We start from the raw sequence: 18756 nt of genomic DNA, 5'->3' as shown, positions 1-18756 counted from the left end.
TTAGCTCTTCTAAGTTTAAAACATGTAAACATGTTTCAGTTATGGGGCTATAATACACTTACATTTGAAAGCAGTGCCCAGTATTGCAGTATAGCATATATTTTTGTTCTGCTCATATTCAGCCAAGTCAGATTGTGCTGAACTAAGTACCAACCAACTTTGTGTGCAAAACTTTATCTTAGGATGCCTAGTTTTTCCCGCAACATACAAATAACTAAAATTAACCTGCCTAGTGATAGTATCCTGCCCGAAGAACGTGTACTTTTTAAAATGGGATAGTAATTGCAGTCTATGCCACCTATACTCCCACATAATAGCACTTAGAGCCTATAATTTAGTTTTCACTCTTCTTCAAGTCTCCATCTGCATATGTTAAGTGTAGCAATTACACAGGGAAATTGCTTCTAACTACATGGGGTTTTATAGAATTGACCGTTTCTTTTCTTGGTAGTGGCATACAACGCAACATAACAGAGTTGCATTGTTCTTAAAAGTTACTTCTTGTCAAACCGTTTAAGTAATTTGATTGTTTCTTTTTCATCGTACTGTGCAGTTGTCTTAGCTAACTGTTTACAGAAATCTCAACAGTTTTGTTTGGAAGACTAGTGCTGTCTAATTTCATGTCATCCATGTTAAAAACTGTCCATAAAGAATCTTATAATGTTAAATTCGATAAACTAATTGACAGTGTGGTGAGAGCAAGGTTTTATCAATTACATATTTTATTTTAAATCGCATCAACCTCGGAAGGATTATTCATGCTTTCATATCAAGAATAGACTATTGTAATGCTTTTATGTCAGTCTGTCCTTCAACTTGTACAGAATGCTATGGCTCCTTTTCCGACCAACACACCGAGACTCACCTCAGTTCTTTTTGCCTTACCAATTTCTTTGATTGATTTTCAAATTTAACATTTTATTTTTAAAGCCCCGAATGGCCTTTTACCTTATCTGGTCGAGCTTCTGGCATCTCGAAACCCAAACAGGGCTTTAAGGTAGACAAATCAGCTTCTGCTGGAAGTCCTCAGAACCAGAGCTCAATGGGGTGATGGAGTGTTCTCTGTGGCTGGTCCCAGACTCTGGAACAAGCTGCCCCCCCGACACACAGACTTTGAAAATCCAGGCTGAAAACATAACATTTATTCAGATTGGCTTTTAACACTCAGTAATGTCATGTTTTATGCTTTTGTATTGCCGTGATATTTTATTGTGAAGCACTTTGGTCACCTTTAGTGTTTTAAAGGGCTCTATGAATAAAGGTTGATCAATTTACTTAATTAGTCATGCTAATGTGCCAGTTAAGTGGAAGTTTTAGTTCTGTGTCTTATTTTATGTTATTTAGATTATACTTTGTTGGGTCATTGTAGTCTATTAAAGAAGGTACTTGGAAAGGCAAATAATTGTTGTTGCAATATTGTAAACCAGTGCATTCTTACCTTCCCATACTGTTCACATAATCCTATGTATAATGTCATACACTGTAACTACTTAATAACTCCTCTGGTGTTCACTCATGGCTGCTGCAGGCTCTCCAGGCCTCAGGACAGTGTCCCTCTTGCATCTCTTGTCTCTCTCTGGCTGGCCTCTCCGCCTTCTGTGACTTGGGAATGAATGCACCAATGAGGAGCCTCACAGTAAGTTGCCTTCTTCTCCTCCACCTCATTCTCCTCCACCAGCACACCTCAGTCACTTACTCACTCATAGAGTGTGTTGCATATATGCCTTGGTGTCAGATGTGGTGGGCATTCTGTCTCTATGAGCGTACTGTAGATGTGGATAGTGTTACTGTTCACCATAATGCCATGATGTTGACTAACTGTTGTGTGTTATTTACAGGGTATGCCTGATCGCATGTTATGTGCAGTGCTGGAGCAATTTCAGCTTTACTTTTCCCTTTGGTATGTGCGCTTTGTCTCCATTCAGACTGTCATTCTCTTCTGTTCCTATGTTCAAACAGCCTTACATCCTTCTTTTTCTGCATTCAAACGTACACAAACACTGTCAATGACAATGACACGCGCATGTGACACCAATTCACATTTCTCCCTCTGTACCATGTACAGTGTAAACTTCTTGTGGCTTGGTGTTCAAAATGGTGATTAGTTTGATCTTAAATGGTAAGTCCACATCCAATGTGAATACACTTGTCCTGTGTCCCATGTGTGCTATTTCATGTACCACATTGATCATTCAACAGTGTAACACTTTTATTTTCAGAGTACAGGCCTTTGTTCTGGCTTTTTAAGTTTGGGTAGTCATTTCTGTTAATTTGCTAAATTTAATTGTATATGCTTTTTACAATTACTATTGGAACCTGTAAGATCTGTATTTTAATCAATGCAAGTTGTCACTGACAGCCCAGACTTGGATGCTTCCAGAATGCATCTCTGTTCTTCATCTAGCGTTAGTCACTGCATGGTCTTCCTCCCTGTGTCTGTCAGATCCACTCTCTGTATAGCACAGCAAGCCCCAGCATGCTGAAGAGGAAGCAGAGCTCACGGGTTGACGCCCAGCCCATGACCGACTTCGGACCCGACGAGACACTGGCAGACAGCGCGGACATCTTCTGGATCAACAAACCAGTGAGAATTGTCTGAATGCATTGTGAATCCTCTATTTCATGGTATTAGATTTGTTTATGGTTTAGACCTGTTTGGCATAAATGTTTTATTGTTTTGAATTCTTTTTATAAGATAATTAGTGAGTTATGCTTTGATTGTTCCTAAGCACAGTTTTGAGTAGATTTGTTCCTCTCTTCCTGTTGCAACCAATACATAACAACAACTATGTTATAGTACACATTATTACCTCCTTTTCTTATGGATGTATCCAACATTATTTTTGTGTGTTTCATCTGGGCAAGGATTAAGATAAGATAAGATAGTCCTTTATGGTCCACACATGGGGAAATTTCATTGATACAACGCAGGTATATACAGAGGAAAAGGACAGATAACAGATTATAGGAAGTTTAAAAAAAATATTGTTCCTGTATTAATTTTGTTATTATTTGTTTTATTTGCAGTGGGTGCACTCCCTATTGCGGGCTTGTGCCATCATAAGCGTCATTTCAGTGTGCATGAACACCCCCAAGACCTTTGAGCACTACCCACCCCTGCAGTATGTCACCTTTACCCTGGACACCCTGCTCATGTTCTTGTACACGGCTGAGATGATCGCCAAGATGCACATCAGAGGAATCATCAAGGTAGGCACATTTTTACATTGACTACTTCAGTCATTGAAATACCAGGCCTGAGGCTATGGTAGTAGATATTGAACTCTAAATTGTTCTGAAGCATCTGTAGGTAGACAAACAATGTACTACAGAAGCAACTAGAAGCAAACAGCTGGCAGAAGAAAGCTCCATAATTACAATCATTAAGATTGTGGACAGCTTAATTGGCAAATCAAGCAGGAGGTAGTTGAGGACACTGACCTATGATGAGCTGGTCTAGATCAGTGTTTGTGTGAGACCATGCAACGTTTTCTGTGCAGTGGTAGGTTTTTCTTTTCTTGATAAGAAATAACCCCAAATACAAACCTTTAATAAGCATATGTGTATTGAAAACAATCCGTAGGTTGCCTTCACGTTGCTTGCCTTCACGTTGTGTGCGTAATCACACAGTTGACGGTGGCCCTTGCAGAGACAGTTGTTCAGAAGTTATAATTAAGTAGGGTCATTTCTGCTGGGCATTACGCAGTCCATTAGCGCTGGCAGAAATGTCTGTCTTATTTTCAATGGATATTGCATTGACATAATTTCATTAAAAAGGCTTCAAACTGAAAATGTAGAGATTGAGACCACATTTATGGAGCTTACGTTGCACACAAAAGCATTGCCAGTAATAGAGTATGGGATAGTGTTGTCACAGATATAATTTTCCGTTAGCTTACAGTAAACCAACAGAGATTTTGAGATGCAAATACTGAATCGTGTGACAAATGATATTTACCAGTAATGAGCCAACAGCTTATCAGGTTGTTCCTCGGCTCTTTTGTTTTTTTGTGTTTAACATCATTTTGGCTAATGTCTGCTGCTTCAAACATGGGGATTTCAATGGTGCTTCTCTTCATGTAAGTTGCACTCTTCAAGAACACCATTTCAGCATTTGCTCCGTGTGCAGTGATGAGGAAGGTTAACTTTGCCGTCTGTGTTTGTCAGCTGTATGTGTTTTTCCACAGGGGGATAACTCTTATGGGAAAGACCGCTGGTGTATGTTTGATGGGTTCATGGTGTTTTTCATCTGGGTTTCACTGGTGCTCCAGGTAACATGGTTTCAACAGATTGAAAGTTTTTTCTTCAAACAGACCATGTTGACCAATACAGTGTGCTTGTGTTTGTGTAAGGTGTTCGAGATAGCCAAGCTTGTAGATCAGATGTCTCCATGGGGCATGTTGAGAATACCAAGAGCACTTATTATGATCAGGGCCTTCAGGATCTACTTCCGCTTTGAGCTTCCTCGTTCTCGTATCACCAACATTCTCAAGTAAAATATTCCTATTGACTATTTAATCTAAATATGTGTCTGTATTGTTAAAATTAAGGTATAAATGGCCCCTAACACTTCTCTCCTCATGCTTACAGGCGATCTGGTGAACAGATCTGGAGTGTATCTATCTTTTTGCTGTTTTTTCTCTTGCTTTATGGAATCTTGGGGGTTCAGATGTTTGGGACGTTCAACCATCATTGTGTGACCAATGACACAGAGCCACAGTAAGCACATTTGGTATCTATTAGGCCATTTTGTTTATGATTACACCCAAATAGCACAAGCTGGCACAAGCATATATCTCTGTCTCTGTCTCTCTATCTGTGTTAGCCTGCAATTAAACAGTAATTTGATAAAATATTAATCGAAATAAGCTGTGGGAAAAAACAAACAAAAAATTGTGTTGAATCCAACGCTTGTGTAATTCAGAAACATGGGAGGTGCATTTAGGTTGGTAACTACCATTTAACACTCTAATGAAGGTTTTCGAGTGTAGTTATTTGGCTGAGGAAGATGAGATGAATCACTGAAGAGACAAAAGTTAGAGGAAGTGAGAGGGGATCATAATGGTTTACGCCATGATCTGTGGCAATGGCTGACACTAATTATAATGATTAACTCTCCTCACAGTTCAGGCTAGGCATTAGGCTCATTCTTACCAGATTTATTCACAGAAATATATGTGCTGTAGGTATGTGCATTTATTGTGTTGAATGTAAAACTGCAATAGATGAGAAAAAAACAGCAGATGGTTCAGATGTTTGTGTTATCATGATATCATTTGTATTCTATTATCATTGCATATGGGCCCATTGTAAAAACATGTCAGACAAATAATCTGATATCATTAATTTACACACCTTTGGATGGAAGACAAAGTTTTCTTTCATTTGATGAGTTCAAAACCTAAGATAACATATGTACAATTGTTAACAGACTTTCAACAGCTTTCCCTGAAATCTGTGTGACTGTATCTAATTATTTTTGGCAATTTCTGTTTTGATTTGGAAAGAGAACATGAAATGTATGGTTTTAATGTATTAGATATGAACTGATTGGCTGTTCGATCTTGGTTGGACAAAATATGAATTGTTTTTATATTTCAAACAGTAAAAATAATGATTTTATATTTTACATATTTTATGCCATAGCATAGACATGCTACTTTTAACATTAGGATATAAAATAGCTCATATTCTGCCTAGTCTAATTAGCTTGATACAAATTGACTTGCATCTCTTATTACCTTAATTGGTACGGTAATAGTACCATGAATTATGCTTTCTATCCCTGTAGCCTTTAATAAACCTTTTGAATGAGTGTTTTGGCAGGCATTAGAAAGCATTAATTCTCATGTCTTGAAAGTAACCAGTGACTGAAGGGACACAGACAAATAAAGGACATGTATTGTACTCTATGTATACAATCAATGTGTTTGTATATCTTTATCCAGCAATGTGACATGGAACAGCCTAGCCATTCCAGACACTCACTGCTCTCCTGATGGGGAGGGCTACCAGTGTCCCTATGGTTTTAAATGTGCCGACCTTGAGGAATACGGCCTCAGCAGACAAGAGCTTGGTTATAGTGGCTTCAATGAGCTGGGTAAATATTTACACCACCCCCTGACTTACAATTTACAATATTAACAGCAGTATAAGTAGTATACCATACTGTAACTGGGGATTTACAAATCCAACAGGAGTTGTAAATTGCATCAATTGTTAAATTGTGTGTGTAAAAAGAAAAATAATAATGCTCCTCAGTAATTTATTTACTGATTATGGGGATGGTGTTTATGGGGATAGCAAAAGCATAATAATCATATTAAATTATTAAGTGCCAGTGCCCCTTATCGTCCCTTGTCCCTTGTGTTAGGTACAAGTATCTTCACAGTGTATGAGGCAGCGTCACAAGAAGGATGGGTCTTCCTCATGTACAGAGCCATTGACAGTTTCCCTCGCTGGCGCTCCTACTTCTACTTCATTACACTCATTTTCTTCTTGGCATGGCTTGTCAAGGTTGGACACTATTTCTACACTATTTCTAAAGCATTTGTTTTCATTTGGGTCTGTAAAAGAGTTCAGCCAGACATAGTGTTACAATTTTATATCACCTCTTTGTTAGTTGTACATCTGTGCAAAGAAAAACTCTTAATTGTATATTCTGTAATACTATTGTTTAAAACATGTCCTTTTCATTGGCAGAACGTCTTTATTGCAGTTATCATCGAGACATTTGCAGAGATTAGAGTGCAGTTTCAGCAGATGTGGGGGTCAAGAAGCAGCACAACCTCTACTGCCACCACACAGGTACGGCGAGCACACGCATCTACCTAGCTCCTGTTTGGTTTCATTATTCACAGAAAAGGACAATCCACTACTGATGACACATGATTGGGAACTGTTTTTAATCATAAAAAACATTTAACATTATGAAAAAGTAATAAAACATAGATACTCTGACTGAAAAAAGTGTAACGACTGCACACATTTAAAGATTCAACAAAATGTTTTATTATATTTTAATTAAATGTACAGTGATAAATAAATAATAAAATCACCAGCAACTTGCATTTTCCAGAATAAAGCACACAAAACTGGAGTGTGTTTTCCCTGCAGTGTAATTTGAGCCATAATTTAATTTAAATAATTTAAGAAATGTGTGGATGTGAATCTTAGTCTAAAAATATATTTATCCCTGGCTGTGGCCACAGATGTTCAAACAAAGCCAAAGGGCAGCATTGATGTTTAATTTTGTCCAGTTGTTTTTAGAGCTTATATTTTGGTGCTTTCATGTCTCAGATGTTTCACGAGGATGCTGCTGGGGGGTGGCAGCTTGTCGCGGTGGACGTCAACAAACCACACGGTCGAGCGCCTGCTTGCCTCCAGGTAAGACACCACTATAATTAACATGCTGTATTGCTGGTGATGTGCCAAGTCTTATATTCACATATCTTTCACACATCATTTGTTGAAAAAGCTTCAGTTGTAGTCATCTGGACTCAGTTAGAAAAAAAAAAAAAATAGACGTTTCGACTCTCATCCAAGAGTCATTGTCAATAACAGAATTTAGGTCGGGAACTCCGATATTTATACTCTTCTGTGGTAAGACCCGCCCATTGGGCGGAGCCTTCCTGAAGTAGAAAGAGTTGTTTGTTTCAACAGAAACTCCCCCTTGTATCTACCGAGCTAGCCTATTCAGAATTTTAATGGGCTATTAGTATCCTCTTTGTCTTTGTGAGACCCTAGCTCAACCACCCTGAGTACCTGATTAGCATCTAAATGTCCTGGTCCTGGTCCTCTACCTTTCCAGGGGTTCAGTATACCATTATAGATACCAGGAAGATTGAATTTTAGCCCTCCATTTCTGTTTAAAGAAGGTCTTTCTTTTTTAACAAAAATAGCTTCCTTAACTCCTCTTTCAAACCATCTTTTTTCCCTGCTTAAAATCTTCACCTCACCGTCTTCAAACGAGTGATTAGAGGCTTCAAGATGGAGATGCACGGCACTCTGAGGTCCTGAACTTGTATTTCTTCTGTGCTGATAGAGCCTCTTGTGTAGAGGCTGTTTAGTCTCACCTATGTAACGTTATTTACAGCTTTCTTCACTGCATTGGATCGAATAAACTACGTTGCTCTGTTTTTGAGTCAGTAACTTGTCCTTAGGGTGAACCAGTTTTTGTCTTAAAGTGTCCAGATGACTACAACTGAAGCTTTTTCTACTATGGAACACGCCTGGACGAATGAGGGATTACACCGACACATCATTTGTTGTCTTTTTGGGCTTATATCTTAATAATATTTAATTTTAATGAGCACTAACGATTTAACACGAGCCTTGGATGCTCACTGTGTCACCTCATTGTTTTCACATTTGTCTGGTTTTATTGACGGCATGAAATTGCTCGATGATGGTATTTCAAATGAGAATGGCTTATAGGTGAAGTGTGGTACAGCACTAGTGAAGCTGCTCCTGTTATTTATGTGCTTTTAATGATGGTTACATGATGGATGCCACTGCCATGGCTGCCATGACTGCCACATGGTCGCTGTGATGCAACTGGTTGGGCTTTATAGATAAGCTGAAATCAGCAGGCACCACTTCCAGCCGACTCACTGTTAATAGCAGTGTGTCGTGTTCACACTGAGAGAGATTGTCAACAGAGTTTGTACCCAGGAAGTGCAGGGCTGTCAACAAAGTCACCCAGAAAACATACACACATACATGGAGAAGGAAAAAAATATAACCTGCATTCTTAATGCACAAATGTGCAAAAATAAATATAGTATTCAAATCAAAAGGATGTTTCATCGAGTGTCCACCATCAGTGAGAAGAAATATGTAGATGGGGTATAACCGAAGGGACAAACATGGCACACTTTCCCCAGGTTTCAGAGCTGTTTCACACAACATTCAAAGACTGCTATGTCTGCTTTATTTACTCAAGGTATTGAGTTAGGGTTAGGGATTGTATTAGTGGCTCTAGACCAGTTGTTCTCAAACTTTTCAGAACTGGGGCACCCCTATACGTTCTTTTCCTAAGCCAAGGCACCCCTATGTTTTACAATATTACATACATATTATAAAGCAGGTGTGAAGTTGAGTTCTGGTTTTAAAGCATTTATTTCTTTCCTCCTGCATGATACTTAAAGCCCTGTTAATTTTAAATAAAGTTAAATGTTGTGTAACTTATAGATCACATATACCGGTACAGAATTTCTTTGAAGAAATTGCTGTTTAGTTTAGAATTTGGCCAACCAAGCAATTTTGATTTGGTAATGATTTGAAAATATATTGGCAATACCAAACCAAATTGAAGCCTTAATAACCTAAAAACACTATTGCTGAATGCTGATAAAACTGTAAAGCAGAAAGACTGGTCTGATCTGCTCCTAACAGACCTCTGTGTTTGTCCTGCTCTGCTCCTGTCTGTTCTTCTCTTCTACTCTTTCAGGACAATCACAGTTATGGGAAGCAGGTTCTTCTTCTGTTCATATTTCAAGGCAAATATCATTGATGCACGTTTAAAGATGTGTGCGTTGCTGCTGATTGATCGGGATTATCTGCACTCTGCGCTCATACATTAATTACCGTAAAACTTGTCTTGGATTAATAATATTGCGGTTGCGGGTCATATTTTCGTGGAGATAAAAAAGTGTCAAAAAAGTTTCAATCTCTTCTGATTTTAGCTTTTGGTCCACCTTTCCTCTCACTCATGGCTCATCATAAGCGCTCTGAGTTGGAGGGGGAAAGATCTGGCTTTACACAGCTCTTCACCGCTTAACGCCATCCTAAAAAGTCCATTAAACTCTACAATATTGTGTGGCACCCCGGCACCCATGCTACGGAAACCCATTCAATTGCTCTAGACTGCTCTAGACTCTCCTAGATTAGGAGAAAAAGAAACACCATCTTATAGACAAGGCTGGTATGTTATCACCTGTGCCATATGTTAACAGTCGACAGGATGCAGTCTGTTGGTGTGCGCTGGAGGAAAGCGCTGAGCTGTCTGTGCTTCTGTGATGATGGCCATCACATCACGTTATAGGGCTTGCAGAAAGTGTGACCTACACACTGCTCCATGTGGAACTTTATTCTCTGTTTTACTGTGGGCATAACAGTTGATCATTCAGATGCCAAAGATAATACCTCAGATACAGCAAACAACTTTTATTTTAAATGTTTTTGTTGAATACAAAAGCGAGCACTTTCTGAGGCACAAACCTCAACTGCATTTACTTCAAAATATTTATCTTGTATCTTATATATCTATAATCTATACCTCTAATACGTGTCAGTCTTAATGTCACTACTAAATGTGCAGTGATGGATAACTCATTGGCTCACTGGGAAGTCCAATACTGGAACACCTTTTTGACCTCTCCTTCCCAAGCCAAAGGTTATCGATTCACCCAAACCTCCTTTTTCCTGTCTCAATGATCCCCCTCACCAGATATTCCTCGTGACACCCTCTTTTAATCATTTGGAACTTGCACAATCGTGTCAAAGTTAAGGTGATGCCTGTGTGCGGGAGACGAAGGAAGACACACAAAGGCTGCAGAAATGGGGAAATTTCCTGAAAAGGAGAATGTACCGGGGGAGAAAAGGAATTACTTTGAGGAGGACATTGTTGCAAAGAGTGATTACTGAAAGAATGAGTTTATATTGTATGTGGACAGAGAGAAATAGACAATCACTCGCAGGATGAAATCAAAGATGTGACCACTCCTGGGAGATGTAAAAAGGAAGTGGCCAAATATAGTTCCAGACTTCAATACAGAAACGCAATAGGCAGACATGAATTAACTTTTTTAACTTAGGTTAAACTTTTTTTACTTAGTTAAAAAATCAAAGAGAAAATGAAAGAAGAGGTGGCACTGCATATATTAAGAGTAGGAGGATGTAGACATGTTGTATTAAGACCATGGTTTCCATCTGGAGACGTGAGTCACACAGCTCTTGTCTGGACAATATTAACATGGTGCTCCCACTTTGTTTCAACAAAGCTAAAGTTTGTACAAGCACAGCTTCAGCCAATAACTTTTGATTGATGATCGATTGAAATATTGCAATGCTGCAGTTCAAAATAATTGTTCTTATTGTTTTGAGAATTAGCGCATGGTAACACGGTTTTATATCGACATAGCAAGCATGGCTATAAGGTTGAACCAGGGAAAAAATGACCTATATCTTGACAGGGCCGAAGTTCTAGTTCTAGACCCATTTTTAACCCCTAATTTACACAAAAACAGTTGCAGCATATGGGCAGGAATCAATTTTTAATAGTACCCGGTTGCACAATTTATGCCAGCCATAGTTATACGAGCATTCAATTTTTGTATTACGCACCACCTAAATTACTATTATGATTAGAATATAGACTGTGAGTGTTGTGATTGACTGTTGCAATAATACCTTAGTATTGACTTGAGTATTGTATGAATGCAGTTATCTTGTATTTATTTATCTTTTAGCTCAAATTCCAAGTGACTAAAGAGATGAGCACAGCCTGTTGGTGCAAATTCCTGTGAGATTGTTTGTGCATCACGATGCCAGAAATGTGCACATGTGCTACACTCGTCTCATGTACCAGCGGAAAGAGCATTTGTGCTGTTTGGCTTTCTCTGTGAACAGACGGAGCAACAGGAAGCTCTGGTCACTGGTCTGTCACTCTACATCTCCTTCTCGCCGTAGTTGTGCAGTTGAAGACATTAAAGATGGTTTAGTCATTCTTGAACAAATATGTATTTTTAAGATCATTTTTTTAAACCATTTTAATGCGATTTTTGTGACACTGACCCAATTTTATGCTTGGACAAACATTTGTGCTCAATCAATTATGTCTTAAGACTAATAAATGTGTTTCTTCAAATCAGGGTTTCAGATTTGGTTTTCTTTATTACTTGTGGAGTAGCATTAACATATAAACAAGATGTGACATGAGATATAAGAAAATACATATAGAGCATATAGTATATAAACAATGTACAAGTCACACAGATTCGACACAATGTGTAGTTGACGATATTATTCGTTAAAGGTCCCATAACATACAAAATTGACTTTTCAGAGCTTTTAACCTTCTTACATTGCTATTTGTGCTTCATATATGTCCCCAGAGTTTTTTTGATTGATTCCCGCAGTGTTTAGCTATATTACAGACTATCTCCTTTACTCCAATCTCCAAACTGACGGGCGGTGGGGCAAGACCGCGTCATAAGGGCAAGCACGCGTCACCATCCCCCCTCACCCTCCCCCTCGCCACCCGCCTCCCCCTTGCGCCTGACGCCTCCCGCCCCCTTCCCCCCGGCTCCGCGCTCCTGCATTCAAGCCCCGGAGTTTTTCTGCTTCGATTTATGAGGAAACACGGCTCAAAGAGGCCCAAAACTTCATTAATGATATCACACTCTTGCGTTGAACCAATGAAATTTCCCCATGTGGGACAATAAAGGAATATCTTATCTTATCTTACTATTATCACAATGGTGAAGGTTTATGTGGCAGATGATGCAGCAACCGGGAAAATAAACGGAGAGAAGTTCTATCCGATACCGAAAAACCAGGAAATAAGAGCGCGATGGACATAAGACTTTATATATATATATATATATATATATATATATATATATATATATATATATATATATATATATATATATATATATATATATAAATCTATAGATATATCTGTTCTGCGCACGCTGTAGAATAAACACCAGATTTATTTAGGCTCAAAGTAGTGTTGATCTGAAGTTCTATCGTTTCTCACTCAGTCGCGCGGCAGGAGCGGCGCAGCGCGGAGCAGACAACTGTGGGGCTACGTCACGGGTGGGCGGGGCACACACGCGCTCTGAGACTCCGTCATGGGTTGGGCGGGGGAGCCAGATCGCTCTTCACAAGGGTGGGGGCGAATATCAAACCAAGCCGTTTGCATTTCCGGGTTGGTGAGGGGGTCCAAGGTCTGGGTGATATTTCTTACCTATTATGTTAAGGGTGTTGCACAACCCTTATTATTATCAATTATACACTTAGGATAGACTACGAAACGTGAAAAAAAGCATGTTATGGCACCTTTAACTTGGGTTCGGGAGCAGGACCACGCCTCAACCTCTTACTCCTCCAGCAACCACACCTCCACTCTTTAACCACGCCTCTAATTACCCAGAAGCCCTATATACATACAGGCCAATCCCAGCATCTCTTGTTGTCTCTGCTCTCTCGACCCCGTCCTCCCACCCCATGTCTCTATCACCTTCACCTTAACACATCACCATCGAAAGAGGGGGGGTTCTGAATCGATCCGTCATCGATCCGTCATCGATCCATCATCTATCCATCATCTATCCATCATCAATCCACCATCACTCCATCATTGCTATTATCAATAAGCATTCTTTTATATTCCATTGTTGTGGCGTGGTCGTTGCTAGTGAAGTGCAGTTACTCCATGTTATTGATCAACACCCATGATCTTAGCTTTACCATTCCAAGGATTTGTGACTTCTATTTCACTGTCAGGTTTCCAAACCAGTTGACTAGTTCCTAGCACAGACTCTAAACTAGCCCTAAAGAAGGTCATCATCATCATTGAACACCCTTTCTCCTAAGAAACTAAAATCACTAATATAGCTTTTCATACACGCTTGTTACGTGCTCGTGCCAGCTCATTTGCTCATCCATTTGAACCTGGAGTATTTGTTGAGACGTGTTCAATTTACTGTCTATGTAACTACACATTACCACTGCAACCTCTTGTTTTGTTTACATTCACTTATAAGTTATGATTGTCATGCTATTTGAATAAGGTGTCTACTCCAGATGTATGGCTACTGACGTCAGAGTGGGAGATTAGTAAACGGTGTTATATTTATTCAGAGCTGATACATTTGTTCTCAATAATGCAAACAGAAGTGAAGCGCTGACTGTACCCTGGCCACTCCTGTGCCACATAGTCTCCTAAGAGAACACAGAATAGACTTGTACCTGTTGTAAGCATTTGGTTAGAAAGGAGAAATGCCACTTCATCAGCCAGGTGTTTACACGTAGATGAGAAAGCTTACCAGAATGAGATGTGCTACTGTTGAAATGGCATTATTGGTGAACACGCAAATTGATATGGATCACACTGGCGCTCCACTTCTTGTCAGTGCTCGTCGATGTAATCCTCTTCATTGACGTTACAACAGACCTTAAGAAAATCAAGCGTTTCATATGTGCTAGCGCGTACTCTCCATCTCCCATGCTCCCTTGCACCCTCCTCCGCTGCCAAACCACACAGGCGCACCACTCGGGACAGCCAAAACACCCATGGGGGGAAAGGTCTGGTTGCTGGAAATGTCAAACTGCTTTGTCACATCCAATCTTAGTCAGGGAGCTCAGAAGGAGTGTGTGTGTGGGGCGGGCAAACGTGCACGCGTCTACTCCCAACCCTCAGGCTACTACTGGATCCTGTCGCTGTTAGTTTGTGTGCCTATGCCAATGACAGAGATGTTCATCATATTTTGATTAAAGCTTCCTAATAAAGGCTTCTGGATTGTGCATATTACAGAAGACTGCTATCACATTTTCTTAGCCATGGCAGACCCCGTTAGAGGCATTCTCTGTTCTTCAAATATTCAACAGAGTTTTTAAGTTTATTGGCATGTAGGCGAATGAATGGCAGCCGGCCCATTTTCCCGGTGTGAATTTGATCTTTCTATTCTAAAGTCTTAAGTCTTCTCTTTTTCACTGGTTTCAAGTATTTCCTTGTGCCAGTCTTGCATGCTTGGAGATTTTCGTGCAAGCGTTTCTACCCACTCACAAGCTGTTCGGCCTGCCACATACATTCAGTTTGTGAGTGTAATCACATCTGTCTTACTGTCGGGAAAAACACAGCTCAGTGGAGAGTTGATCAAATTAAGTCTGTTTCAAAGCTCTACTTTTTAAGACAACAACTTGTGCATTTTATTTCCTGATTGCAACACTGATACTTGAGTACCGGTAGATGTTTTTTTAACTTAATCACACTGCTTACAAGGAATTTCAGGCGCTCCCTTGTGAGTGTTGCTGTCAATGTTTACAATGTGTTTTACATTCTTCGTGTAATAAGAAATGTTTGACAGAATCAAAAGTTGGAGCAAAATCAGAGCTCATATCATGCAAAACATTTTTTTTTTAAATTTTGACTTTTTTGGAATTGGTAGGATAATCACTTGTCACAGTTTTAAAAATAGATTAATTTCACAGCCCTTTGTCAGAACAATCATTTGTTAAATGTTGAAGGACATTAATACCTGCTTTTGTTTATTCTCATTTCACTTTCCAATGTTTGAGCTGACATAACCGTCTCTATTTATTTGAACTTACTAGAGACACAAAAGTACAATGATGCCCTCTGTGTACTCCTTCTGAGACAAACCCATCTTGTCTCAGTTCTGTTCACTTTGCTCAGCAATTAAGATTGATTGTACTAAACTCTTGTTTCCACAGCAACTGATGCGGTCCTCAGTATTTCACATGTTCATCTTGAGTATGGTGGCTGTGGACGTCATTGTTGCCGCTAGCAACTATTATAAAGGCGAGAACTACCGCCGACACTATGATGAGTTTTACCTTGCAGAGGTAAAACATTGTTGAATTATATTGTTTCAAAATGAAATGTGTCCATGAATAAATACAAAAATAAATATAATAAATAACACACACACACACACACACACGCACACATGCACACATGCACACATACACACATACACACGTACACACACGCACGCACGCATACACACATACACGCACGCACGCACACATGCACACATGCACACATGTACACATGCACACATGCACACATGCACACATCCACACGCACGCACGCACACATGCACACATGTACACATGCACACATGTACACATGCACACATGCACACATCCACACGCACGCACGCACACATGCACACATGTACACATGCACACATGTACACATGCACACATGCACACATGCACACGCACGCACGCACACATACACACGTACACACGCACGCATACGCACATACACATGTACACACACGCACGCACGCATACACACGTACAGGCACGCACGCACGCACACATGTACACATGTACGCACGCACGCACACATGCACACGCACGCACGCACACATGCACACATACACACATACACACACCTTATATATACTGTATACATATAATATATAGACATATATTCTCTCTCTCTCACACACATACGGCTGAACATAGGAGATAAGCCACACTCACTGTTGCCTTTCTCCCTCTCCACTACCGTATCATGCAGCATCCTTGGCTGACTTGTTCCAGTCCAAACACATGCACTAGTCAAGAACTCTTCCAGTACAGGGAAGAGTTTTATTGTACCTATAAGATAACTTCAGAGAACCGCTACAACGCTGTGTTGTTGATTTATAACAACACATTTTTTTCACATTGTCTCCACCAGGTTGCCTTCACTGTATTATTTGACCTGGAAGCTCTGTTGAAGATCTGGTGCCTGGGCTTCACTGGATACATCAGCTCCTCCCTGCACAAGTTTGAGTCACTGCTGGTGGTGGGCACCACTCTGCACATCTATCCTGACCTTTACCATTCTCAGTTCACATACTTCCAGGTATGTCTAATGCTGTGTGCTTATTTTTGCGTCAGCTATAGTCATCTAGACACTGTTTTTGCCTCCAAGAATGACATTCATCCCAAAGTCATTCTTGGAATTTTTTTTGGCCCATAGGCTTTATTAGACAGGACAGCTTAGCATGAAATGGGGATGAGAGAGAAGGGAGGACATGCAGTGAATATTTGGAGCCGGGATACAAACTCACGACACTGCGGCCAGCGACACATGGAGCCTGGCATTATGTGCCTTAACCACTTGACCACCGGGCAGCACGTTCCTGTTTATTTTTAACGGGGCAAAACTTAACAAAAACTTAACAAAAACTAGTTCGATGCTGTGAGGAAAGTTGTAAAGAGCGTTATATAGGTGAGATTAAACAGCCACTGCACAAAAGGCTGTATCAATACAGAAGGGATTCAGGATTACAGAGCGCTGTGCCATTTTTTTTTAAAAGAGAATCCTTCTTTAAAGAGAAATGCAGGTTTAAGGGTCAATTTACCGGTAATATACAACAGCATTTTATAGCTATTGGGTGGCTAACAATAGGGTATATATGGCCCATTACAGGGTTGTTAGTTTAACAAAGGAGATTAGCGTCAGGGGAAACTTAAAATAGTGCAAACAAATAGATTAACTGGACAGGCTATTATCCGGAGGTTCCACGTGGTGGGCAGGATTTAGGGCTCATAGTAGGATAAAAATACTTGGTTTGCAAGCATGAAACCTGTTGAGAGCACACTGCATCAGTGACTCTCCAGTGAGCCAAAATCAATAAAACAATAGTAGATCAATATCCTCCAATACAACTAAGCAGAGCTATAGAGAAAAAATGGCATGGCTGAAATCTATTAATAGCTATCTTATCTTATATTTTTCTTTCTTTATCCTTAGGTGCTGCGGGTGGTGCGTTTAATAAAGATCTCCCCAGCTTTAGAAGACTTTGTGTATAAGATATTTGGGCCTGGTAAAAAACTGGGCAGCCTGGTGGTGTTCACAGCCAGCCTCCTCATTGTTATGTCAGCCATCAGTTTGCAAATGTTCTGCTTTGTAGAGGAACTGGATCGCTTCACCACATTTCCAAGGGTAAGTTTTATTATAAACATAACATATTTTCATAGCTCAACAAGGGTCCTATTGATTTGATTTTCACTTAATCTATTGCGATTACTTAGTATTTTGTATTATTTATTAGTGATCAGCCTACACTAAATAATTGACTGTTAATCCTGTATATTGCAATAAATAATATACCGGTACTTGATAATATTTAATAATAACTTTTTGCCATTTAACATTTTATTTAAGAGTTTACACATAAGCTGTTATAAATATGTAGTAACACAGTAAGAAAATGTAAATCACAAAAAAAAGAAAAAAGATTAAACCTCAGTGAGTGCCATTTGAAGAGGCAGATGCCGTCGATGATTTGCGCAATGCTACAACAGATGGGGATCTTCCTTTGATTTCTATGTACTAGCGAACTCATGCCTCTCTGGTTTGCCACATCTTACCCTTTTAATTTTGTTACATTGTTTTTTTTACATCACCAGTGACATTCCACTGATCCCAGGCTCAGCTGGACATGAAGGGTTGCTCGAAAACAGATGCCCCTTGTTTTTCGTCTCCTTAAAAGCTTGTCTTCATACGGGGTCAGGGACGGAGGAATAAAATGGCTGGGGGCTGTTTGGATACACCTCGCCCTGCAGTGAATCCTTGTGTGCCATTTGATCTCCCAGACTAGAGAACCTAGAACTATACATAAACTAATAGACATGGATGTTTCAGCTTTAGTCTTTTAATTTCAAATATAGGAATTTGTGTAGACTATTTTAGTATAGAACAATGGTGTGTGAGATTATTCATAGATTCAGCAATCACCGTACATTCAATAAATTAAGTAGTGAAAACATTCTGTTTTATATTGTCTTATCACCATAAGGGGGATATGTGAGAAGCTGAAGATTGAAAATATAGAAAGTCTTGAGTATTTGAGATTATATAATAACAATACGATAAATAACATAATTCAAACATGCAATTGTCATCACAATGATAGATAATAAAACTCTGTATTTCTGCTCTTTTAGTCATGTGAAATGCTCTTATGCTCCTATTTATTGTGTAATTCGTAAGCTCCA

General features: G+C 39.6%; 1 protein-coding gene across 5 annotated transcripts in view; it reads left to right on the top strand.

Annotated features, from left to right (window-relative positions):
- Positions 1 to 18756, top strand: part of nalcn (sodium leak channel, non-selective) — a 41777-nt gene that overhangs the window by 881 nt on the left and 22140 nt on the right. For 2 of the 5 annotated variants that reach the window (XM_072444870.1, XM_072444869.1), the window contains exons 2-14: positions 1529 to 1636; positions 2444 to 2584; positions 3028 to 3210; positions 4188 to 4271; positions 4353 to 4492; positions 4591 to 4719; positions 5949 to 6100; positions 6374 to 6516; positions 6703 to 6807; positions 7300 to 7386; positions 15466 to 15597; positions 16448 to 16615; positions 17510 to 17701. In XM_072444870.1, coding sequence (XP_072300971.1) covers positions 1529 to 1636; positions 2444 to 2584; positions 3028 to 3210; positions 4188 to 4271; positions 4353 to 4492; positions 4591 to 4719; positions 5949 to 6100; positions 6374 to 6516; positions 6703 to 6807; positions 7300 to 7386; positions 15466 to 15597; positions 16448 to 16615; positions 17510 to 17701 — 1764 coding nt within the window. Of the gene's footprint in view, positions 1 to 1528; positions 1637 to 1838; positions 1901 to 2443; positions 2585 to 3027; positions 3211 to 4187; positions 4272 to 4352; positions 4493 to 4590; positions 4720 to 5948; positions 6101 to 6373; positions 6517 to 6702; positions 6808 to 7299; positions 7387 to 15465; positions 15598 to 16447; positions 16616 to 17509; positions 17702 to 18756 lie in introns of all 5 variants that reach the window. The other 3 variants (XM_072444873.1, XM_072444872.1, XM_072444871.1) reach the window with 3 other exon arrangements.

The sequence above is a fragment of the Eucyclogobius newberryi genome, unplaced genomic scaffold (genome assembly GCF_026437365.1).
Source record: "Eucyclogobius newberryi isolate DKJ021-1_F unplaced genomic scaffold, fEucNew1.0.hap1 SCAF_14, whole genome shotgun sequence".
NCBI lineage: Eukaryota > Metazoa > Chordata > Actinopteri > Gobiiformes > Gobiidae > Eucyclogobius > Eucyclogobius newberryi.
Note: the sequence above shows the minus strand (reverse complement) of the source record. Positions and strands in the feature narration are given on the sequence as shown.